The 27,511-nt window shown below is 24.9% G+C and overlaps 1 protein-coding gene across 2 annotated transcripts in view; it reads left to right on the top strand.

The window, feature by feature from the left end:
• The first annotated feature begins 7,546 nt into the window (after positions 1-7,546).
• LOC135931997 (protein farnesyltransferase/geranylgeranyltransferase type-1 subunit alpha-like) overlaps positions 7,547-27,511 on the top strand; it is an 88,885-nt gene continuing 68,920 nt past the window's right edge. For both annotated transcript variants that reach the window (XR_010573247.1, XM_065469321.1), the window contains exons 1-4: positions 7,547-7,691; positions 7,732-7,846; positions 7,888-7,992; positions 8,034-8,144. Coding sequence is in view for 1 of the 2 variants with exons in the window: in XM_065469321.1 (XP_065325393.1) it covers positions 7,556-7,691; positions 7,732-7,846; positions 7,888-7,992; positions 8,034-8,144 (467 nt within the window). In the remaining variant the exon portion in view is untranslated. The remainder of the gene's footprint in view (positions 7,692-7,731; positions 7,847-7,887; positions 7,993-8,033; positions 8,145-27,511) is intronic.

The following is a 27,511-nucleotide window of genomic DNA, read 5'->3' on the forward strand; positions in this document are numbered from 1 at the left end:
TCGGACTATTTATCATTATTTATATAACTTATATCATTATCCTCAGACTTAATATTACTAGAGTCCAGTTTCACCCCTAATTCCACCATCTGATTCAATGTAAGGTCAAAATTTTTGGAGAATTTGTATTTAATTTTATCGTTTAAAGTAGATGTCCGTAATTTCTCTTTTAATCTACTATCGTCCAAAAAATTACATTTCTTATGAAGTTTCGATACTCTAATGTACCTCAGCATAAAACTCTCTGATGAGTTTTGTTGAAGAAGATTAAATTTATTAATTAAAGTATTTAAATTTAGCGCTGGTAAAAGATAGGTTAACTTTTTAATCACAATTTTAAGATCTAAAATATCGGTATCAGAACAAATTGCCTTAATGTCGTCAAAAACTTCTTCTGATAAATTATTAAGCAAAGTATTAATTTTAATAGAGTCCGATAATGTACTGGTCGAAAAGTAATTTAATATTCTGTCTAAATAAATTTCAGTAAGAGGACCCACTAACTTAGGGATCTTATGTGTAAATTCTTGTTTAATTTCCATATTTAATTAATAAGACACGTAAATAAGCAATTATAACATTTATTATTTTATTAATCCAAGTTTTGGTATAACTATTTATGATTTAACGAATATACAAATTAATTCAATGAAATCACTATCGCCGTAAATATAGTGTTTCCCGTATAATAATTCAAAACAATTTATCATGTCTCTTAAATTCATAAATTCAAACAGTACATCCTCCGTACCGTTTATCCTATAAAAGTTGACATCGGAATTATAAGTTAACTCAAATAAAATATCGTAGATGGAAATTTGATGGGGTACATTTAGTAGTTTGAAGGCGAACATAATTGATGAAAATAATTTTGAAATGACTTACCCTTTTTTTATCCATCTTATATAGAATTGTTTGTACCATTTTATAATTTTTTTTATTAACCATATTTACAAAGGGAAAAAAATTTTATTTTTAAAAAAAAAATTTATAAGGCGAGTTTCTTTTGCCAAAACTGGAGGCACCATGTAGAATAACATGAATTATGTGCCGGTGAATAATAAATATGTTTTATTAACTTTATTAAATAAAAAATATATTTTATTAACTCACTTCTTTTTCTTTTCTTAAGGTATATATACATTTTCTAAAATATAAATTAGAATATAAAACGAAATACAAAAAAGTAAAATAATATTAAAAAAGTAAGGTTACGCCGTTTATAAAATAAAATTATATTATAACACATAATAAAAATCAAATAATAAAAATTAGATTATAAAAAATTCAAAAACAAAAAGAATTCATAAACAAAAAGTATATAACGCAACATATTATATATGAATTAATTATGTAAAATTGTATAGTGTAATATTAATATAAGATTGTAAGAATATCTATAAAATATCAGTAAGTTCTAATATATATATATATGATGATGTATAAGATATAATGGTTTTATGGTAATGGAAGATGAATGAATGTTTGATATGATATGATTCTGTTGTGATTTTTATTGGACGAATATTTTTTTTAAAGAATATTAAAAATTTAAAAATATAAGAATACCCATTTAATAGTTTGAATTTTAAAGTAGCTACAAACTTTGAATCGTATCATCTACTTGATTAATTTTGCCATCTTAAGAAAAAAAAATTTATTTTAAGAAAGAAAGAAAGAAAGGAAGGAAGAAAGAAAAGATTAAGAAAAAAAAATCTTTGCTGGGATTCGAACCTAAGTCCATCAGATGTGTAAGCGTCTTGCCGATTGGGCCACAGACACTATTCGAAATTAACGATTTTTTAAAAATATATATTATAAATTGTGAAAGTGTGACTGTCACAGTGTGAGGACGTTTATATTTATTATAGATAGATGTCAAATTCACCCCTTTACTCTCAATGAAGCCTATATTCATATCTTTATTGAACCAATTGTTTGTAGTCGTCCTTTAGCTATTGATCCATCTTTTGCCAACCATGTCCTAAGCTGAATTTAAGTCTAAAATTCTCTTGATTATGTTGAATCTAAAAATCTATTAATTCAATCTAAAAATCTATTAATTCTAAATTTTTATACCAAAATAAATATATATATCTTTGAAAAAAAATATAATTGCGCCTTTATTTTCTCATACTTTATGCACTTTTGGGATCTCAAGTTTTTAAAGCATAATAGCTATTTATTTTCTTCTACTTTACACAGCTCACACCGGTGGTTAAAAGAAACTACTGAAATATATATATCTCTTTTCACACATACGTTGTTAAAAAATCAATGAAAATCTAATCATTATAGTTTTTGCACACACGTTGTTGAACAGCCACTAAACTCTAATCATTATAGTTTTCACGGTCACGTTTTTGAACAACCAATGAAATCTAATCATTATAGTTTTTCGCACACCGATTGTTGAAAAACAACTGACATGTTTTTTTTAACCCATGTTTTTCTTTCTGCTATTATTAGAATATTGCGTAATTTATCTCAAACCTTATTAATGATCAAAAATATAAATCCGATCTATAAATGATAAATGAGCTCTAGTGCGTCATAAATTTTCTAATGATAGCCGTTTCTCTTCCTGGAAATTTTGGTTAATCAACTTACTAAATATTAGCAACTCAAATAAAAGTTATATGTAAATCCTTAATAAGAATTTAATTACAACATCAAGATATTTTCTAACAATAATTTGTATATTCATCTTAGTCTCTAATCTTATTCTCCGAATCTTTTAACTTATAATATCTTTTAATCAAACTATTCGTATTCGTTTTAGTTTTTAAACTTAATCTTAGCCTATTTTAAATTATACTATATTTTTACAAATGAATTTATTTAATCTCCACAATTTATGTCCCTTTTTATTGTTCAATTATTTAATAACTTATAATTATTCTAAAATCTAAAATATCTTATAGTCTCAATTAGATTCAGTTGGTTCCTAAGTTTACCAAGAACTCCTCTGTTAATTTCATAAATTATCACCTTACTATAAATGCTACCTTTACAATTCTTTGTTTTTCATTTTAGATAATTATATTCCTAAACAATTTTGTATCTTAATATTTTTAATTATAGTCCGAAAAAATGAGCTACTGTAAAATAATTTCTTTTATAACCTACATCTTTAAAATTTGATTTAAATAACTCTAAATATCTTTCTTGTCCAATATAAATTTTATTTTAAACTATAAATTTTCTTCTTTTTTAAAAAAAAAAATCTTTTAAATTTTAATAACATTTCTCTAAATATTTTTCTTACCTTTTTATATTTGGAATTTTTGCATTAGAATGCAGTCTGACACCACTCCTCCAGCATGTAACCATTGCCTGGCATTAGAATGAAGTTTTCCTAAAATGGCTCAGCAACGTATCCTCTCTTCGGACCACCATAAAATTGAAGGTTTGAACACATTTGTAGAAGATAAAAAAACATAGTTGAATCTAAATAAAAAAAGATAATAGATTGAATAATGAAAAGGGTATGAAGATTGAATCGAAATAAAAAAATTTATATTTTTATTTATTCATCTTCATTAATTATAAAATTTCAAATTATAAAGTAAGAATATACTAAATTAACATTATAAAAGATTATAGTAAAAACTTATAAAAAAAAATTAAAGTTAAAAATATAAAAAAAAAATAAAAAAAATTAAATAAGAATTATTTTCAAAAATTGAAAAGTATAATATATCTTTTTGCGATAAAAAAACGAATAATATATATTATAATCTTTTTATCAACATTATCATATTCATCCAAATTATAGGAAACATAAAACTTATTAATATACTCCAAAATTATGAATAAAACAAAAATATAAAAATTAGAACAATAACAACATCGTTAAACACTGTTGTAATATTAAATTAAACAAGAAATGTCTTATTCAAATTGTTTCAGATGTACTTTTAAACAAAAAAGAAATGGCTTAATAAAATTATTTCAAGATTATTTAATTTAACAGACTATGATGATTATTTAAGAAAAGATATATAATTGAGGTGAATATTAACCACTTTCTAATTTTTGGAAAGTTTTTATTTAGAATTTCATTTCGTTTTAACCCCATTTTAATTTTTTCTTTTAATTATTTTATTTTAATTTTATGCTTTACTGTACAATTTATTATGGTATAATTAATAGTTATGAATAAAGAAAACTTTAAATTAATAATATTGTTTCAAAATTGATATATTTATTATTTAATTTTATTTCTTTTTTATTTAGAAAGGCACATTTAACTTTATTTTTATATGTCTTACTGTTAATTTATTATTATACTAATTGAACTTAAAAAACTCATCACAATTGAGTATATAATAAAATATAAATAGACATAAGGAATAATATTAATAGCGCATATAAAATTTAGATATTGCAATATAACATCTAAATCATACATTACAACATATTGCACCGAAAAATCATGTCCCATATTGTCCTCAGTATATTTTTTTTATAGTTTAAATTTACTAGATTTTCTTTCACAATTTACTAATATGTTAGAAAAAATAGATTATTGCAATTTGTATGCAGGGTTGGACCAAAAGTTACAACTAGCGTTACGTTACATATACTCTCATTATAAAAATATAACAAAGAGCATCCGTAACCGTGATATTTGTTTGTGTAACTAGAGTAACATTTGCTTATCGTTACTTTTAAAACATTTTTTACGATTATTTTAGACAAAAAGGATTTTGTATATATTGTATTATAATAAATATTTATTTATTATATAAAAAAATAATTGATTAAAAAAATAATATTAAAAAGTAATATATTAGATTTTGTTAAAAATCGGTGATTATTTATTTTTATGTTGTAAAATTGTGAAAAGAAATAAAATATTTAAAGTGTGAAAAATCTATTCTCAGAATTTTATAATTCAGAGCCTTATTTTCTTTTTTTCTTGACAGTATATATAAATTTTTCTTATATAATAATGTATTAAATGTTAAAATAGATGTGTGATTGTATTAGTTAACAGAAAGCAAGAGAATCCAATAAAACTGTTAGTTCTTTATTCTCAAAACCTTCCATTGTGGGATTTAGTTATATAATGTTTTTTATTTTCTTAACAATGATGAAAGCCATGGAAAAGTTTCAGCATAGGAAAACGATTATAGTTATTTTGATAATAATAAATTTTATAGGATAAATTGTAAAAACACATTATTTAAAGTTTCATTTAAAAAGATTATTATTCTTTGTTATAACATTATACATTATATTAATATACAAGACAAAACCGATAAAAATGATTTTTTTACTTCCACAATTGTAGTCTACAAAGATAAATTCAAAGAATCGTATATATCGATCCATCATTTGGTATCTATACAGCATAAATATTCAATAATATAAATATTTATTCATTACAATACATATTTACCCCTATTTTGATTTGCAAAATTGATTAGAAGAACAAATAGGAGACGAAAATAATGTTTTATTTGAAAAATTAGTACTATATCGCATGTTATAAAATGATAACTTTTGATTTGTAAAAAAATAAACAATATAATATTAATAAATTAATTTTGGTTTTTTATTATATTGCTTTTTATTTTAATTTTACAAAATGAATCAATGAAATTCATTATCGCATTTTTCTATTTCATTTAATCTTAACTTAAATTATGTAACGATTTATGTAATTGTTACATGTTTTTTTTAAGTAGATGGTAATTTAGCCGTTATATTTCATAACGGTAGATGTTGACTTTTATTAAATAACATGCCCAATCTTCGTTATGTGATATCATAACATCAAATTATTGATTTTGCTTGGTTTGATTTATTTTATCTTCTATTATTACAACGTTTATTAGACTACTCATTATCACAAATTATATCATCAGTATATTCATTAACTGACTATTAAATCCTTATAAATACGGGCAAATGAAGGCAATTCATGACATAATTTCTTACTGAATACATTTTCTAATTGTCAAACTTTCATAGGAGTAGCTAGGATTTTCCTAAGGAGAGGAGGGGGGGGGATAAAAAATTTATCGGGCCTTCCCCCCAGACCCCGGGTTTCCTTAATCTATATATAGTTATAAAATATTTTTACAAGATAGGAGGTATATTTTAATTAAAAAACTATATTATCTTTATTTAAAATATATGAAATTGGTTAAGAGATTATATCAAAAAATAAGCCAGGAACAAATAGAAAATATATTATTATTAATACAAAAACGTGGTATTTTCTTTTAGAATTTGATTATTAATTAATTATAGAATTAACTGGTGTTAATTACTGATATTTAGAGCGCTAAACCATTTAATCTATGAGGTAGTATTTCGCAGATATAATATTTTTTAATATAGTTTTTAATTTTATATATATTGGGAATAAATAAGTTATCACTTCTCAAAAATTTTGAAAATGTCGAGTAGAGCACTCCAATTCTAGACCGACGATTTGATAATCGAAATAAAGGAAGTAATTAAAAATAACTTTTAATATATAAAATATATTTTTTCTGATGGGCTTCTTTTATCTATTTTTCCACAAATAAGCCTCAAAATGCCCACATGGTCTTAAGGCCGCCCCTGTGTATATGGTTGAACTATATTTTAATTCGGTGGCCTATGGCAACTCTTAATGTTCATCTGATTATAGGTTAGTTACGACTTGGTAATGCTTCCAACCAGGAGTGTCATTAGCCTTTACAATCTCAGAGGGCTCAAAAAACTTTTTAGCTAACATTGTCCAAAATTATCAAAATAACATTTGATATAATAAAAAAAAACACAATTTTGTGGTATACTTAAAATCTTTTAAAGGAATCGAGCCCCTGCCTACTCCCAATGAAGTATCTGATTCCAGCCATTCATAACCAGTGGTACAATCAGCATTTTGTAATAGTATATTCCAAAGAAGGGGTTATGAGAGTATTTCAATTGTTTTTAAATAAAAGGTTCAAAAATTGATTGATGGTTTAAAACTGTGGTTAAAACACCATCAGGTAAAGCGACAGATATCCAAGCAGTCAAAGCCAAATTTAAAAGGTAATTATTAAGAGTGATAAAAGAAAACATTTTGGCTTTGTATATGACAAACATGATGCCAAAATGAAGAAAGAGATATAAGATTCAATGGATATATAATCTAAACCTCCCATTTTCGAGGATAATTGTGAGAAATCCCAGTTAAAATCCTCCAATTTAATATTTAAAATATTATATAATATATTTCTAAAAAATTCATAAAAATTAATAATTTATTAATTTAAAAAAAGGAAAAAGATCTAAAAATGTGAAAAATTTTTGTTAAAAATTAATATTTTTTTGAAAGAAAAAAACTTTGGTATGAAGTTTCTTTTAAAATATAAGTCCTAATAAGTCTTTATATTTTGAATCAACATCTCATAGTTAGAAAACTGCTTAAAGATGAACCAAGAAAATTAATTTCACTTTCTTTAGAGATTTTAAACTAATGGACTTTGAGGGAATTTGAATTTAAAAAGTTTTAATATTTTGCAATGATTTCTATAGATTTTTATGTTTCGATATTTTGCGTATTCTTATGAATTATTCATACACACTTGATGATTTTAAAGAGGAACCTTTGTATCGAGATCGCAAAGATTGGGAAGATGTTAGACCACTTTCCCAAAATACAGATGATATTAATGTAGTTTCTATTCAATATTCAGAAAAATGTAATATTATAATATTGAATATTTTACGTAAATTTTATAGTTAAAGATGCATATGATTATTTAAGAGCTCTATTGGTTAAAAATGAAATTAGTAAAAGGTCATTATATTTAACTAGAGATTGTGTGTTACTGAATCCTGCTAATTATACCGTTTGGTATTTTATAATTTGTTAAATATAAAATTTTCTAAAATTAGGCATTATAGAAGGAAATTGTTAATTGGATTAAATGAGGACTGGGAAAAAGAATTAGAGTTTACTGCATATTTATTAGAAAATAACAGTAAAAACTATCAATTATGGTATTTAAATTGATTTTACATTAATAATTTTATTTATTAAGGCATCACAGGAGCATTGTTGTTCAGAAATTAGATGATGCTTCTAAAGAATTAAGCTTTACACATCTAATATTTAGGGATGATCCAAAAAATTATCATGCCTGGCAACATCGGTTTTAGCATTTTTAATATTTAATAGCGTTGTTAAAAAGCCCGATTCTGGTCAATTTTAAAAAAAGGCCCGATTAAGATTAATTTAATTGGGCCATTTTGAAAAATCGACCAGAATCGGGGTTTTTAACAACACTAATATTTAATATATTAATTTTTTATCTCAAAAATTGCAAAATCATCTCACTAAGATAAAAAAAATTGACCAAAAGGGTGAAGTGTTCATAAAAACAAAGGAAAGGAATTAATGAAAAGTTGAAGGGTAGTTCATGTCAAATGAGCAAAAATTAAGAAATTTGTATCACCCTTTATGATAAAATTTTGTATGAGAGATTATGGCTAGAATAAAACTAGGTTTTAGCTCTTGTTAACTTTTATTTAAACAATAAATCAAATATGCAAAGAATTTTAATTTCATTCAGTTTAGCAAATAAAATAATCAAGCAGAGGGCACTTATCTCTTTAAATATTTTTTTTTGAAATAGACTTGAATGTGTCAAAATTTTAAGCCCTGATTCAAAATTTAAAGTAATTTCTATTTTCAAACTTCGCTGGGTTGGATTTTTTGAAACATTATTTTAAATATTTTTGGATTTTGTAAATTAGTTGTAAGAATTATTCAAAATATAAGCAATAAATGAATTTTAAATGATCCATTTAATAATTAATTGATAATTTATAAAAAAAAATGACTACCCAAGCTAAGAATTGGGTATTGGCTAGATCAAATATGACATATACTATGTGTTTATGAGATATACCAAAATCATTATCTATCTGAGAAAATTAATGACTGGACCAGGTGACCCATTATAAAATTACAATTATTACAAATTATATTGAGTTGCTATTTGGGTGAATATGATTATTGGCTTGTTTTTAATTCAAAAACTATGATATATTTTATCAGAATGGCATATTATATTTCCTTTAACCAATGGGTATCTGTCATTAGGACTTTCCTAGTAATAATAAGCTATTGAAGATTTCATTTCTCTTGAATTAGTTCATTATTATTTGGTCACACATTTATTGCTCCTTAGAGGCCCATGAAAATAACAATCGATTCTAATTATGGTATTAATCATATTCTGTTATTCATATTTGTACAAATGTAAAATCATTCATTTGATATGTCAAATATTTGATTTGATTCAAAAATAATTTTTTTTCTAAAGTTTATAAAAAATGGATTAAATTTTGCAAAATAATTATGAATATGCAAATTTCTTAAATTTTAGAATCACACTTTTGGATTTTACAGATTTAATTGTCATCCACATATTAATATTTGAAAATAACTCAAAATATAATCTGATAATTTCATATTGTTATCCAGAGTTGTTAATCGCTACTTTTAAAACTAGGGTGCTACCGCTATCGCTATTTATCATAAAAATTAGTGCCCTAACCGCTATCACTATTTGTCAAAAAATAGCGCGCTATTAGCTACTATTTTTTAAAAGTAGCTTTAGCTATTTATAAAAAAAATTTAGAAAAAAATTTGTTTTATTTTTTGCTTATAATGTTATTGTATAGTAAATATATAAAAATCATCATTTATAAATATTAAAATATAGTTAGTTTTGATTATAAAAAATTTTATGTAATAAAAATAAATATTTATGGTAATTTGTTGCATTTTATAAGTTTTTATCTTGTGTTGTCTAACTATCTGCTGTAGTATATATATAATGTTCTCTGATAACTCTACTATTAGAGCATCCTTCATCACTTTAAAGTTATCTGCTATTTTATTCATTAGTGTCTGGTGACTTAAAATTGTTTTACCAGTGGATAGATTTTTAATCATCATGGTAAATGATGGATTATCAACCAAAGACATTGGTTGAATTGTATCAATTATAAAATCAACAATAACTATCAGCCAATTTCTGAGAAATATTGGCATTTGTATTAGGGTCATTCCATGACAAATCAATCACGATTCGGCCGACCACCTTCGATTTTTTTAAAATTTGGTAAGCAAAGAAAGATCAATGTAACTAAGAAATAGCCAAAATTTTAGCCTCCTAACATTTATATTTTTGAAGATATTAGGGTTCAAAGTGGCAAAAATGACGTATTTTTACCATTATCTGCCTTCATTCAATTAAGCATATCCTAAAAACTACATAATTGTAATTAACAAATTTAATATCAAAATTACGTACAAAGATTCTATTTTTAGATAAAAAAATTTTTAGATTTTTTTTCCAATTGGTCGTATTATTTCCAAAAAATCGTTTTTAGTCCTTATATATTAAATAAAATGGCCGGAAATTGGTAAAAAATTATTTTTTTTTATCTAAAAGTAGAATCTTTGTACGTAATTTTGATATTAAATTCGTTATTAACAATTATGTAGTTTTTAAGATATGCTTAATTGAATGAAGGCAGATAATGGGAAAAAACGTCATTTTTGCCACTTTGAACCCTAATATCTTCAAAAATATAAATGTTAGGAGGCTAAAATTTTGGCTATTTCTTAGTTACATTGACCTTTATTTGCTTACCAAATTTTAAAAAAATCAAAATCAATTTGGTTTGAATTGAATTAGTCTTTTTGGATTTAGAGTCGCCTATACCAAAATTATTTAGATGTTTCTCCATTTCCTTAAAACTATTGGCATGAACAGTCTTATAAAATAAATACTATGAGAATGTAAAAATGACAATTTACCTTTAGGTGTTTCTTGAGGTTATAACTGTGATTTGGGAAATATTTTTTTTACATTTTAAACAAATAAATTTGAAGCTGATTTTGGTTTTTATATTTATTTTAAAAAATTTTCAAATCTAGAGAATGGGAAATTTGTATTAAAGCTATTAAGAACATTTTCTTCCCTTATATCTTCCATTTCATTAATATCATTGTCTGAATCACTTTTAACGATTTGGATATCCTTATGCGATGACAATTTAAATTATTAACACATGATTTAGGTTTATTATACAAATGAAAATATAAATTACAAATTGAAAATATATTTCAATTTCAAAATAAAATAATAAATCATAAAAATTATAATTAATTATGATATTATATTTAAATTTTCATGTTTATACTTACCTTCATTATATTTTTTGAAAGTAGCTAAATAGCGCGCTAATTAGGTACAAAAAAAGTAGCGCTCTAAAAAAATAAATAATTACAAAAAAGTAGCCACTATTAGCTATAGCTACCAAAAAAGATAGCGCGCTAAGTAGCTCGCTACTTTAACAACTCTGTTGTTATCCAATGTTCTTAAAAAGCCCTATTGGAGTCGATTTTTAGAAATGGCTTAATTAAGATTCTAGCCAAAATAATATTAGGTAAACCTTGAATATTTTGGCTAAAATCTTATTTGGGCTGTTATTAAAAATTGACCCAAATCAGGCTTTTTAACAACATTTTTGTGTCCAAACAAAATTTTGACAAAAACACGATTTTTAGAATTTATATAAATGTTTATCTAAGATTTTTCTATATTCTAATTATAATAATACTTTATAAAATACACACGATGTTCAAATTTTTTATATTTTCATGATCACATTATAAACATTGAATATTAAATAAAATACAGAATAATATATTTATGCTGACCCAAACAGTCTTAAATGAATTATTCGTTATTCATGATTTGATTCTTATTTTACTAATACCATAATTATTTAATTAAATATTTTGAATTGAATATGGATAATGAAGAAAATACAATCAAATTATTTAAAATTAATTGCACTATATGAAATTTGTAAATATTTTTTTATATTCAGAATTTTTCATAAATATTTTATTTTTTTTTGTTTGTAAGTAATCCTAGTGTTATTTTTTACTTTATTTCCTTCTGCATATTTTTTTTATAATGGTGAACTAAAACTTATAAAAATTAAAAAGAATTGAACAAAGTAAAAATATTGAATTGAATATGCATAATAATTTAATTAATTTTTTAAATAATATTACGCCTTTATATGAATTGATTTATTCAGCTGTTTCTTAAAATGTTTTATTAATATATTTTCTTTTATTGAATAATACCTGAATCTGGAATTTAAGAATATGATTAAGATAAGCTTTTACAATTATTTAATTTTTAATATATTCAGAATTTGTAGTATTGACATGGATTTGGGTTCTTGATGAAAATAATAAAAAAGCCAAGCCTCATTATCATACAGATAAACCACATTAAAATCAATACCTTCTGATAAGTTTGAAGCTGAACTGATGTAAGATGAAAAAATTCTGCTTATGGAGTTATTATGTTTATGATATGCTAAGACAGAAACAGCAAAGTGTAAATAGAAATTAATGTAGGAAAAAAACGACTTCTGTTCTAATCAATCTTAATAAAAGATATTATCACAAAATTTGCAGCAATAAATATATAGATAATTATTTTAATGATTTATCAAACACGAATAATATCAAGCATTATTTTATTAAAATTTTTGTTCAAATCAAATATACAATTCAAAATTCTTACTACTATTGATTAAATCCCATTATTGCATCAATTAACCTATATACCAACGAAACTTATAATAACGAAAGCGAAAATAATTAATAATACAAAAAGCCAAATTAATTTTACAATATATATGGTATAATCAGGCCCTACGAATACCATTTTTAGGTTAAAACTACTACAGGATAAGTGGTTCGCAGGAATTCAGTTATATTTATATATGACGATTTAGTAAACCTGCCCTTTATTAATTAAAAATGCGAGCTTAGGTCACTTGTTATCAGATATTTTGCCATTTATTGACTCGCATTCTGGTGAAAAAATATATGGAAGATTTTTTCAAATTATAAACAATGTAGTGCAATAAATTTTAAAGGAATTGGATAGGCAATTGTGAAAATTAAGTATCTTAATTAGGACAATCCTTAAATTTTTTATCAAAACGAATATTATGAAAAACATGTGCTCATCATTAATTTCGCCAATTAAATAAATTAAAATTAGACCCTATTCCTATTATAGTTGAGTAATTACGAGTGTTGTAAAGTTACGTCGTTACTTTTTCTGAAGAAAAGGAACGCCATTCCTTACCTTCTAGAGGTAACGAGTAATCATAACGCGTTTCTTTTTTTTGAGAAACGATAACGCAAAATATTTAAATTATTCTTAAAAAATATGGAAAAAACATATTTTTTTAGCCGAGTTTTTAAGATAGATCAACCACCAATTCCTTCATTTTTATTTTAAATGTTCGTTGTTAAATTTTCAATTAAGATTGTTAATCTAATTAATATTGAATCAATCAAGATATGTTAATTTATATTCTTATTCTCTAATATTATAATTTATTTTAAAGAATATTATGTCAATTGTGCATATTGCTTCAGATGAAAATGATTTAACCTACCCTGGCCCCAATATAAAATATTTTATACACCAATGTAAGAATGAAGGGTACAAAGTTTACATGTGTTTCAACTCAGATATTTTCTCAACTGTGGAATAAACATGGGTAGTCTCCAAACTGGGCAACCATTTTTAAGTAAGATGGAACTCTTTTTGTAACTCAATGAAATTAATAGTATTATTAAAGAGAATAATCAATTTGACGAATCTTGTGATAAATCCGAATTTCAGAGATTTTCAGATAATGACAAATCGTTCCTATATATTTTGTATCATTATTGTTAATGAATAAATATGATATGTATTGTATATATATATGATTTTATATGTTATTGAACCTGTTGCTACGCCTCTTTCGATTTTAGAACATTTGGGATATCTCACTCACACTTAGTGTTGTTAAACGGCTCGTTTTGAGCCGATTTTTAAAAACGGCTAACACAGTATTTTATCCAAAAAAATATTACGCAAGCCTGAAAATTTTGTTCATAGAAGGAGCAAAGGTCTAGACATATAGTGTCGAAATTTCGAGGCTTAGTCAATATTTTTCTTTTTGGATAAGAACCCGCGTTTTCTTACTTGATAAAAATTTTGAAAATGTTTTATTAAAATCTAACAATATATAAATTTAATTATATATTTTGTTTATGAATTATTAAAATCCAACAATCATTATTTTAATTATATATTTGTATATAGATGTAATATTAGTTCAATAAATTTTTTAGCTCATTTTCTGTGATACATTTTTTTAAACTATGTATCTAGTGATTTTAAAAACGGCTAACTCAGTATTTTATCTAGAAAAATATTACGCAAGCCTGAATTTCTCATAGATGGCAAATATTGTTTTGACAATTCGCGAAATCTCGAGGCTTAGGTAATATTTTTCCGGCGAAAATATTTAGTTAACCATTTTTAAATTAAAGGGGATATTTTGCATAATAGATGTATCTATATTTAAATCCATTTTACAGTATCTTTTAATAATTCTGCTAATCATCAAGGGCAGGGTAGCATAAAAAATTGTATTCCTATTAGAGATCTTTAAAATATGGCCTGGATCTATTTTTTATATAATATTTCGGTTCCAGCTGGGTTGGCCCTAATATTTTTTAATGAGTTTCGGGTTCGGCCTAAATTTTTAAATATATCATTACATTTAAATTGATATATTTGCAAGAATATGGTAAATTTTAGTTTTAATTCCACTATTCACGTATATTGCCTTCTTTTTTTTAGAAAAAAATTACTTTATATTTGGTATAATATAGGATTGAAGCCATACTACTTATATTTAAAGTGTAATTATTAGGGGTTTACCGATACCACTTTTTGGAGGCAGATCCGATTCGATATTCCTGATATTAAATTGATATTGACCGATTACCGATCCCATCCGATATCATATTTTTATATTTAACATAATTTCTATTTCTTTATTTCCATTCAAATCACAATATTTCCAATAGTTTATTTTCAAATCAACATCAAATTAAAATCATTTCCATCTCATAAAAGTTTTTCTTTTCATTTCCATAAAAAAAGAACTATCATAATTTATCTCGTATAATATATTTATCAAAAGTAAAAAAGTAAACAAAATATACCAAGTGTTTGAATATCAATTCTCGATAAAATAACTAATAAATAATATATATTCTTTTTGATTGGCATTTTATAATATATTATGTACAAATAAAATATATATCATAATAATACAAAACTACAACACGCCCACCCTTCATAGGCCACGTGTTCCATTATAATTATCGTTCTTTAAGGACATTGATTATTTCCTCGTCATTTATCGAATCTTATCTTTGAACATCATCGACTTTTAACATTGTCTTCTTTCGACATGCGGATTATAATAATTAATATATTTTGTTTGTTTTATAATACATATAAATTTGGATTCAACAATCCTTTACAATTATTTTCTTTTTCTTAATGTTCAATTATAAAACAAATAATATTGACCACAAACAAAATAAAAGAATACGAATAGGGATAAAAAAAATAATTTATAATTATCACTATTGAAATTACATATATATATTTTCGTTATATCCATTAAGAAAATAATATGAACCACAAAAAAATTATTAAGACATGTTATATAGCAAAAATACTAAACTATAATATATATATAATGCCACTACAATCATATTTATGTTACAAAAAAAAATATGAAGATATGCCGATAGATAAAAAAAATTTTATTTTATAAATATAACTATTAAAACTATAAACAATATCATCACATCACATTCCATCCTTTTTTTTAAAACTCTTTTATTTTACATAATTCTTAACTAGGTCAAAGTTTAAAATCCTTTATGGTCCACCGACATTTATTTAAGAGCTTTTTCTTTATCACATAATATTAAAAAAAATTTTTAATTTTACATTGTTTCACAACAATGTCTCTTTAAATTTAAAAAAAAATACATTTTTTTTTAAAAATTAATCTACACAAAAGTTTGTATTTCATTGAACTTTCTAATACCATACCACATGGTATTATTCACATGAATTTATTAAAGTCAATATTTTTTTTATTTTATTGATAACAATTTAATTCTTAAATTAAAATATTCTTCTCTACTGATTAAGATAAATAATACTTTTCTTCCCAGATGTTTTTTTTTATTAAAACTTTTATTACAGTATATTATCACTTTTAATTATGCTTTACTCAATTTTATATTGACTTGTCTCTCAACAATACCATTCGGACAATATTTATAAAAATTTTCACTAGACATTATTGAAATACTTGCCCCGGTATCAAATAACATTTCAACCATTTGTCCACCATATTTTAAATTAATATTAGGACATGAACTCTGTTCCTTTGTCCCTCAGTTATTACATTTTTAAGCCCTTTAATCGGTTGAATGATATTTATTTTAATCTCTTTTTTAATACAATTAATATTCATACCTAAATTCATCTCAGAATTTAAAGATCTCTGAATCTCATTTATGTTTTTATTAAAAATCTCTCCTGGATATTTCTCACTTGTTTGATTACAATAATCCTTTTTATTCAGATTATTGGTTAATTTAAAATTTTTTATTTCATCAGAATGACAATAAAAATTTCCCACATTACAACTCTTTTTATTCTAGTTAAATTTCAATGTATAATCATCATTCCCATAATGACTATCAATTTTATTATATATATCCACAAAATTTTTAATAAAACTAAATATATCAAAATATTTATTATTCTCTAAATATGATTTTTCTATTTTTATATGATTCTCTTTCAAATCATATAGTCACTGTAACCCACTCACACTTTGAATACAATGTAGGGCAATGTGTCCCATTTCTTCACATTTGAAACACATTCTATCATGGTCTGTATTGTAATTTTCAGTTTTATCCACATTTTTAATAATAGGATTTTGTATACTTCGAACCACTGGATTTATCACTACCGATGTTCGTTGCGGAAATCCACTTTTGAAATTGACTTCTTTCATTATGCAATTTCTTTTTATATGTCCTACAAAACCACATCTATGACACACTATGTCATTTTTTTCACTTGGTTTTATAATCACATTCTCATTAGTTTTTATGTCTCTTGCATAAATTTTTACCGATATGTCCTTTTCTTCCACAAAGTTCACAACTTTCAATCACATTATTACTTTTGATTTTTAAGTTGGAAACTTCTCTGGATAAATTTTTCATATTTTCTCTCATTTCTCTAATTTCACTTAAAATTATAGATTCCTCGGTACTTTGTCTCAAAGTATTATCTGTTTTATTATTTTTCAAAATTTCTTCTGGTTTTTTACTTAAAACCTCAGAAATTTTCTCTTTAAATTCAATCACAATTGAATTTAATTTTTTATTGATATCCTCCGATATGTCAATATTTTGATGAAAATTAAATACTTTCCCCGTATCTAAATATTTTGAATTTAATTTTTTATTTATATCCTCCGATATGTCAATATTTTGAGGAACATTAAATACTTCACCAGTATCTAAATATTTCTCATATTTATCTTCAACATTTTTTTTACTATTTAAAATTTTTAATTCTAACAAAATTAAATGTAAACTATTTTTGATATCCTCAGAAATATCTAAAGATTTATTACTATTTAGATCACCTAATTTAATTATTTTATTATTCACTGATCTTCTCTGAATTTTATTAATTAATTTTCTGAAACCAATTAATAATATATACAATATAAAAAAATGAAAGCTGTAACCACACTATTGGTCACATCCAATTCATTAAATTTTGTATTAAAAATTTTATTAAAATTATTCTTATAAATCGAAATTTTATTAAAATCAGGCTTCCTATGCACAGTAATAAAAGGATAAACCATGATTTCATAAATTTATATCAAAAATAAAATTTTTTAAAATCCTAAAAAAATTAATTTATTCAAAAAAAACTTTTCAAATCGCGTTGTGTTTAATTTATAATTCAATAAAAACAAATTTTTTACCTTTATATATATATCCAGAATAATTAGTATTATTTTGAGGAACCCGGTCCTAGAAATTGTTCTTCCTTTATAATATCTAAATTACTCTTAACAAAAATATTCACTATTTTGTTTTTGTTTTTTTTTAAATTTTCTTATTTTTCCCTTAAGTGTTCACGAATCCTGGTCTTTCGGTACCATTTTTATATTTAACATAATTTCTATTTCTTTATTTCCATTCAAATCACAATATTTCCAATAGTTTATTTTCAAAATCAACATCAAATTAAAATTTTTTCCATCTCATAAAAGTTTTTCTTTTCATTTCAATAAAAAAAGAACTATCATAATTTATCTCGTATAATATATTTATCAAAAGTAAAAAGTAAAAAAAGTAAACAAAAAAAAATACCAAGTGTTTGAATATCAATTCTCGATAAAATAACTAATAAATAAAATATATTCTTTTTGATTGACATTTTATAATATATATGTACAAATATATATCATAATAATACAAAACTACAACAATATCTAATTTTGTATTCTGCAAAGATACCAATTTTTAATGTACTTTTTATTAGTATAACATCTATAATTTAACTATACCATGTCATTTAAATATATTATAATGATCAGTTATAGTTTATATTCAATTTAACTGCAATTCTAAAAGTATATAAAATATTTTTATTGTTAAGTCTCTTTTATATAATAAGTAATAACATTAATCCATTAATCTATATACATAATAAGCAGGCTTGTTAATCGATCCTTTTAAAAAGATCGAATCCCGATCACGATCTTTTGAAAAAATGAGGATCGAAATCCAGGATCAACCTTTTTTTTAAAAAAGGATCGCGTCACGATCACAATCCTTTTCTTATTTAAATTTCTGATCGATGCAAAATTAACTAATATAAAAAATAAATAAATATGGTATAAATTTATTGCAATTGAATAATATAATAGTATAACAATTAGAATATATTTATTTATAATTAAATTAGCCTTTAATAATAATTTTTTTTCTAAATTATCATCATTTAAACAACTAAGTTTTTCATTAAATACATGTTTATTTAGCTTTACTAAACAAGCGCTCCGGAGCGCTGGTAAAGGTGTTATATTCATTAAATGATTTTTTTTAATTAACATAAATATTAAAAATATTCACTGAATCATCATTAGAATAAAAAAAATTATTAATGGAAAAAGCATTTTGTGACGAGTTTTTCCTGAAAAAGGTATCGATCCATGCATTCATTTAAGGATCTGCATATGGTTGACCCGGTTTATTTTCTAAATGGGTAACCTTTCTTTTAGTAACAAATTTTGTGGCAGATTAATATAAGGCCAATTGAGCTTATATTTTGGGTGAATTATTGATGTCAATATATTACTGTCATCATATAGTGAAGGAAATCTATAATTTTTATTATATGCATATTGTTATGATCTACACAAATAATAAAAATTGTATTTTTAAAAGAATTAATTACTTCTAAATGCCTCTTTAGGTTTGAACTGCTAATCTTTGAAGAAGATATTTTGTTTTTGCATAAAGAGCATTTTGCATAGATCATTGTATTACTTCCATCCGTTTCACATAAAGTAAATTCTTATGTAAATTATGATGTGGTAAAATATTCTCATTCTCACTTATATCTGCTGTCACATCAATAGAAGTAGATGTATCACCTTCTAAATCTATAATGGAGGACATTATTAAAACCTAGAATTTATATTATAATATAATTAATAAATAAATATAACTTTTTCTTACAAAAAATTTGGGAAATTGTTGAAATATAAAATCTGGTGGAATGGTGATTGATAAAATATGATGTAGATAGATATTTTTTAAAAATAATATTTAAATTTAATTTTCAAAATTTTTATTTTATTTATTGCTTTTTAAGTAAAAAAATAATTTTTAAAAGGATCGGGATCGAATATTTAAAAAAATGATCTCGATCACGATCCACAATTTAAGGTCAGGATCTTAAATCCGAGAAAATTGACAAATTTAGGATCGAATCCAGGATCGGCGATCTTTTGATTCGATCCTTTAACAACTCTGATAATAAGTAATAAACAAATATATTATGAAATTTGAAAAAATATTTAACATTAATATATCGGAGATTTCTTTTGAGAAATACCAAAATTTCCAATTTATCAAAGGTAAGCCTGCGGCGATGGTAACTGTTTATATCACCAGCGTCACTAAAAACAGATTCTGAAGAGATTGTCGCACACTTTTATAAACAGAATGCTTAAAAAAAATAACAATATGGCAGAATGTTTATTAATTAATTATTATTATTAAAAAAATATACATAAAAATGGATTTCGATTTTATTTATAAAAATAAATGATTTTAGATATAACTTTTTTTTAAAAATTTATGGATTGTACCGAATAATCATGCTTGGAATAACCTATCTTATGAATTGGAAACAATTTCGCTTTTAACATTTGAATCATATTAATTTTATATAAAAAATATATGGAAAATCTATTATAAATTATTTAAATTTATAAGTTCAATGGAAAAATTGTCTTAAATTCATAGGGTAGGTTAGGTATTCCAAACATGATGGAATTACATTTCCGGTAAAATCAGATTTTTACATTATTAAAAACGGGCTCAAAAAATAATTTAAAATTGAAAAATAACACATTGCCGTAAAAAACACATTGACGCTAACATATATACTCACAAAATTTTTAAAAAATCGAAGGGGGTCGGGTTGAAAATCGTTTTCGTTTTTTGGTTGATTTAATTTGGAATACAAAATTTATAGTTTAACTAAGGTCCGTGAAGTTGGCTCCACAATTTTTGATTTTCAATAGTTTATCAGTTGGTGTGATTAGTACCTGATTTGTACCGATTTCTACCGTTTTCAGTTCGATTTGTACCATCACCGTTTTTGAGATATTCAAAGAACAAAATGGGGGGCCAACTTCACGACAGCCCCCCAACTTTTGAACTTAAAAATAAAAAATGAATAGGTCGATAGAGAAGGATTTGTATCGAATTGTACCGTTTTCAGTTCGATTTGTACCATCACCGTTTTCCAGCTATTGACCGTTGAAAATATGGCACCAAAAATAAAAAACACTCAAAATTTATTTTTTAAAAATTTTTTTAACGTACAACAGTAGAGAATTTTTTTCTCTTCCTAATGATGCATCAAATTAAGCTTTATCTTCATTATTTATTTCGGAAATCAAATTTTAAACCTTATATTATAGCGTGAAGCTAGCCCCCCCCCCCCCCCCCCGATATTCAAAATTTGAGATTTTTCAAATTTTTAAAACGGGATTAATTTTTACCGTTTCAAACTCGATTTGTACCATTACCGTTTTCCAGCTATTGACCGTTAAAGATATGGCGCCAAAAATAAAAAACACTCAACATTTATTTTTTTTTAAAATTTTTTAACGTACAACGGTAGAGAATTTTTTTCTCTTCCTAATGATGCATCAAATTAAGCTTTATCTTCATTATTTATTTCGGAAATCAAATTTTAAACCTTATATTATAGCGTGAAGTTAGCCCCCCCCCCAATATTCAAAATTTGAGATTTTTCAAATTTTTAAAACGGGATTGATTTGTACCGTTTTAAACTCGATTTGTACTATTACCGTTTTCCAGCTATTGACCGTTAAAGATATGGCGCTAAAAATAAAAAACACTCAACATTTATTTTTTTAAAAATTTTTTTAACGTACAACGGTAGAGAATTTTTTTCTCTTCCTAATGATGCATCAAATTAAGCTCTTCATTATTTATTTTGGAAATCAAATTTTAAACCTTATATTATAGCGTAAAGTTAGCCCCCCCCCCCAATATTCAAAATTTGAGATTTTTCAAATTTTTAAAACGGGATTAATTTGTACCGTTTCAAACTCGATTTGTACCATTACCGTTTTCCAGCTATTGACCGTTAAAGATATGGCGCCAAAAATAAAAAACACTCAACATTTATTTTTTTTTTAAATTTTTTAACGTACAACGGTAGAGAATTTTTTTCTCTTCCTAATGATGCATCAAATTAAGCTTTATCTTCATTATTTATTTCGGAAATCAAATTTTAAACCTTATATTATAGCGTAAAGTTAGCCCCCCCCCCCCAATATTCAAAATTTGAGATTTTTCAAATTTTTAAAACGGGATTGATTTGTACCGTTTCAAACTCGATTTGTACTATTACCGTTTTCCAGCTATTGACCGTTAAAGATATGGCGCCAAAAATAAAAAACACTCAACATTTATTTTTTTAAAAATTTTTTTAACTTACAACGGTAGAGAATTTTTTTCTCTTCCTAATGATGCCTCAAATTAAGCTTTATCTTCATTAATTTTTAATAAAAATAAATTTTAAGTGTTTTTTATTTTTGGCGCCATATCTTTAACGGTCAATAGCTGGAAAACGGTAATAGTACAAATCGAGTTTGAAACGGTACAAATCAATCCCGTTTTAAAAATTTGAAAAATCTCAAATTTTGAATATCGGGGGGGGGGCTAACTTCACGCTATAATATAAGGTTTAAAATTGATTTCCGAAATAAATAATGAAGATAAAGCTTAATTTAAGGCATCATTAGGAAGAGAAAAAAATTCTCTACCGTTGTACGTTAAAAAATTTAAAAAAAATAATATTGAGTGCTTTTTATTTTTGGCGCCATATTTTCAACGGTCAATAGCTGGAAAACGGTGATGGTACAAATCGAACTAAAAACGGTACAAATCCTTCTCTATCGACCTATTCACTTTTTATTTTTAAGTTCAAAAGTTGGGGGGCTGTCGTAAAGTTGCCCCCCCCCCTATTTTGTTCTTTGAATATCTCAAAAACGGTGATGGTACAAATCGGCACAAATCGGGTACTAATCACACCAACTGATAAACTATTGAAAATCAAAAATTGTGGGGCCAACTTCACAGACCTGTTTACTATTTATTTTTTATTTATTAACTTGGATAAAAATTATTATCTGTATTTTTTTTATTTCTTTTAATTATTATTATAAATAAATAATTTTTTAAAATTTTATTCTCAGCCCAGATTTAAAAAAAAACTTTTTGAATAATAAGAATTGATTGAGCCATATTAATCGGAAATTTTAAGGGGGAGAAATTTGGGTTACTGCCACTCTCGTATATTATTTTATTTTATTTTTGTTATTTTTTTATGTTATTTTTTTTATGTTATCTTTTTATGATATTTTTTTTATCAATTTTTTATTTCTGCCTACAAATTTAATTTTTTTTGTGAAGAAATTTTTAGAAGAATTTTGCCTGCAAATTTAATTTTTTTTGTGGTAAAATATTTAAGTTATTTTTAGGAGAATTGGTCAATCATTCGCGAAATTTTGTTGATCATAATAACAGATCCATCCACACCCAAAAAGTCGAAAGGCTGTGGCGGGACTTAAAAGCTAACTACAAAAGACATGGGGATCGCGATAATATTCATGAATATCTTCTTGAATATAGATATTTTAGAAAATATAAATTGTTAAATCGTTTTGACATTTTTATTCATTTTATAAATCACTAATTTCAATAATATATTTCAATTTAATGAATAAAATTGGGTATTTAATACTATATTTCATGTATAAATTTTAATACTATATTTAATTGCGTACTATATTCGATTTAGGCCTATTCAAAAACGAATTCGAATCGAATATAATTTTCTATTTGAATTCGTACGAATAATAAAATTTACTATTTGTATTCGATTCGAATTATTCGAATATTTCGAATTAATTTTTTTAATAAAATAAATCATACTCGAATATATTGACAAATTTTTTTATTACAAATTTTATTTTAAATAGAAAAAAATAATAATATGTAATCAATAATCTGATAATAAATAATATATAATCAAGTTATAAACAAAATTAAAATGTATATTATTAATTTATTTTATAATTTAAGCCAATTTTTAAGGCAAAGAGTTTTTCTTTTATTTTCTTCCTTATATGACATGCGGTTTTTTGACAATAAATTAGTTCCAACTGAGAAAAGCCTTTCACAAGCAGTTGATGTTCCTTGTATAGATAGATAATCCCTTGCCATTTTCGAGAGCATGGGGATCCGATATGCATTTGCCTTCCACCACATACGAATCATTCTAATAATGTTTCTTAGTTTTAGAATTGAAGGATCTAAAATTTTTAAAATTTCTTTGGATATTAAATTAATTACATGGGCAAAGCATCGGATGTGCCCTATTTTTATTAATGGATATTTTAAAGAAAACAATAAATGTTTTATTATTAGTTGCATTATCTAAAAGTTATATAAAAATTTTTATTCTCTAAATTATAAATTTTAATTATTTTAACAAAGGCTTTAAATATATTTTCACCTGAATGTGTTTCATTTATTGGACTGACATCCAAAATTATGTTATTTATTTTAAAATTATCATCAATAAAATGGGCTGTTAACCTTAAAAAGGAACCTGTGTTGCTAGTCCAAATGTCAGATGAAAAATTAAACTGACTTTTATTTTTATATATTTTTCCTTTATCAAGTGTTCTTTATCTGCAAATATATTATACACTTTCCATTTTAAAGTATTGGAGCATAATGATTTTACAGAACAATCAAGGTCACTTATAAAATCATTTGAATTAATAATTTTAAAAGGTATATTATTATTTATCAATAATTTTAATAAATTATCCTTAAAATTAATTTTTTTTTAAAGAATTTGGTGTAGACTTTCAAAAATGTCAATTTTATTATTTTTTTACTAAGGTGTGAATGAAACCTATTATAATGATTAATAAGAGGAGAGATTGTTTTGCCTTTACATTTTATAATACCCTTGCAATGATTGCAAGAATCACCTTCTTTAAGGATTTGATATTGATCCCATATGATTGCTTTCTTTTGTGAGGAAATTTTCTCATCTTCAACATCAAGCATAATTTTATCAGAAGCATTCTCCTCTAACATAATTAGGTTAGCTAACAATAATTATTGTTAGAGATGTAATATATTTTTATATACCTCTGGTTTGTTTAATTTTTAATATAATTTATTATGAGATTCAAAAAATAAAATTTTCGTGAGATTCAAAAAATGTGGCAATTAAAAATTTAAATTTTCACTTCAGAAATTTTTAAATTTGTGCTAGAATCTTTATAAACACAAACACATCACCTGTCAGATTGGTAGGTCAACAAATAGAAATGACAAATGTTAGATTTATTAAACAATTTATTAAATATTACTAATAATTCGTTTTATTCGAATCGAATAAATGATTATTCGTATTCAGATAAAACAAGTAATTAATTATTCATATTCGTAATTATTCTATTAGATTCGAATTATTCGATTAGATTCGAATTATTCGAATCATTTTTGAACAGGCCTAATTCGATTTAACCCTTCACTAGAAAGGTTAAAAATCATTTAGGTGGGGTCATTTTATCCCTAATACAAAATTAATAAAAATTTGTAGACTTAAATAAAAAATTAAATTTGTAGGCAAAATTCTTCTAAAAATATCTTAAATTTGCGGAATTAATAATTCCTATATTTTACCACAAAAAAAAATTAAATTTGTAGGCAAAAATAAAAAATTGATAAAAAAAAATATAAAAAAAAAATAATATACCCCCCGAGAGTGGCAACAACCCATATTTTAATAGTAATATATTTTGTTACATAATCACATATAAAATTAAAGATCACTAATTTAAAAGAATGCTCTTCTAAATATTATTTTTTATATGATTATATATTGAAAATTCCCTATCTTTTTTAATCCACATCTTTTCATACTAAAATGTCATACCTAGAAGTGATGAAGATAACAGCAAGTGGAGATAGGCATTAAAACACTTTTCATGAATAGTTATAAGTTTGCTTAACCATAACTTTAGCGCCAAGCAGTAGTCATTAGGCTGAATATTCTCTGATGACGCATTTGAATGCGGAATAGAAAATATAAAATTGAATATTTTCTCTATCAAAGGTGAGTTTTTATTAGAAGGGAAATCCATCCATTTTTCTTGTGCATTCATGTGATTGTTTTTCGATAATTTATCTTCATAATAGGAATAAAAATGTGAATATTCCTCAAAGAGAATATCTGTATCTATATTTGGTATTTTATAGTGCTGTGAAGTAACGTCAAAAAAGTTTTTTTTGCAGAAAAGGAACGCCCTTCGTTACCTTCACCTAAAGGTAACGAATAACGGTAACGCGTTTCTATTTTTGAGTAACCGTAACGCAAAACGTTACTTTACTCGTTACTTTATATTTTTTCTTAAAAAATATCAATAAATTATATGAACTTTAAAAAAAATTAATTGTTTTTCTAAATATATTATTTTAATAATTAATCCTTTTTTTTATTTGAAACCTCTCATATTGAGCATCTTTCTCGCTCGTTGCTCGATTTTTCTGACATACATATTCATCATTCCTTCGCTATTTTTGCTCATCAATCAACAGACCTCTCACAGGCGCTATTGCTTTATTATTGGCTGCATTTTTTTCTTATACCTATGGCCATCCCCATGAACGCAAAATCTGCCCATCCTGCCTGAAACCAATACATTTAACAAATGATGGAGAATTTTTTGTTCATGGACCAATCTCTAACAGGTGTCCGCATTCAAAACACACGCCTCTTTCTCAGATCACTTACTCGCTTCCCCTCCCTTTCATAGATCCCCCCCCCTAAACCAAGAAATTGGTGCCTCATTCTCAGGTATTTTTCTTAACTCCACAAAACCAAGTATCATAACGAGAATACCCAAAGGAGCGAGAATACAAGTAGCTAAATCTCTTAGCAACTGCATATCTTCTCTTTTGCAAAGTTTTAACAAAGAAGAAGAATGGTTAAAATTTCTAAACTTCGGGTACAATACTTTCAAAATACCTGACATATCACTCCAAAAATCCTTAACTCAACAAATAAAAGATGCCTGTTTAAACATCAACACTCTTCTTCATGAGTCCCAAATCTCCAGACATCCCAAAAACAAAAAAAAATAACCCCACTTCAACAAAAAGCCTCATTGATTTCGAAGAAAATTGATAGTCTTAACATCAAAGGGGCCCTCAAACTCATTTCAACCAATGACACTCTGGCGGAATCCAATTTAGATACCTTAATTAAGCTTCGATCAAAGCATCCCACAACAACATTTAAGCTATTGCCCCAACCCTACTCCCATTGTGCAGCAGACTTCACACAGGAAGAAGTAAGGAAAGCAATCCTATCTTTTCATCGGGATTCGGCTCATGGTCTAGATGGGATTAGACCAAATTTTTTACAGGATATTACCTCTCCTGTGATCTGTACACAGGTTTCAATTCTCACTAAAATCACAAACTTAGTCAACAAAATCCTAAATGGAGTCGTACCCAGCTTTATTACCCCCTTACTCTTCGGTGCCAGACTCATCGCACTCCAAAAACCAAACAAGGACATTCGGCCCATCGCCATTGGTTCAACATACCGTAGATTGGTCGCTAAATTAATCG

This window comes from Gordionus sp. m RMFG-2023, chromosome 1 (genome assembly GCF_954871325.1).
Source record: "Gordionus sp. m RMFG-2023 chromosome 1, tfGorSpeb1-WG-v2, whole genome shotgun sequence".
NCBI lineage: Eukaryota > Metazoa > Nematomorpha > Gordioida > Chordodea > Parachordodidae > Gordionus > Gordionus sp. m RMFG-2023.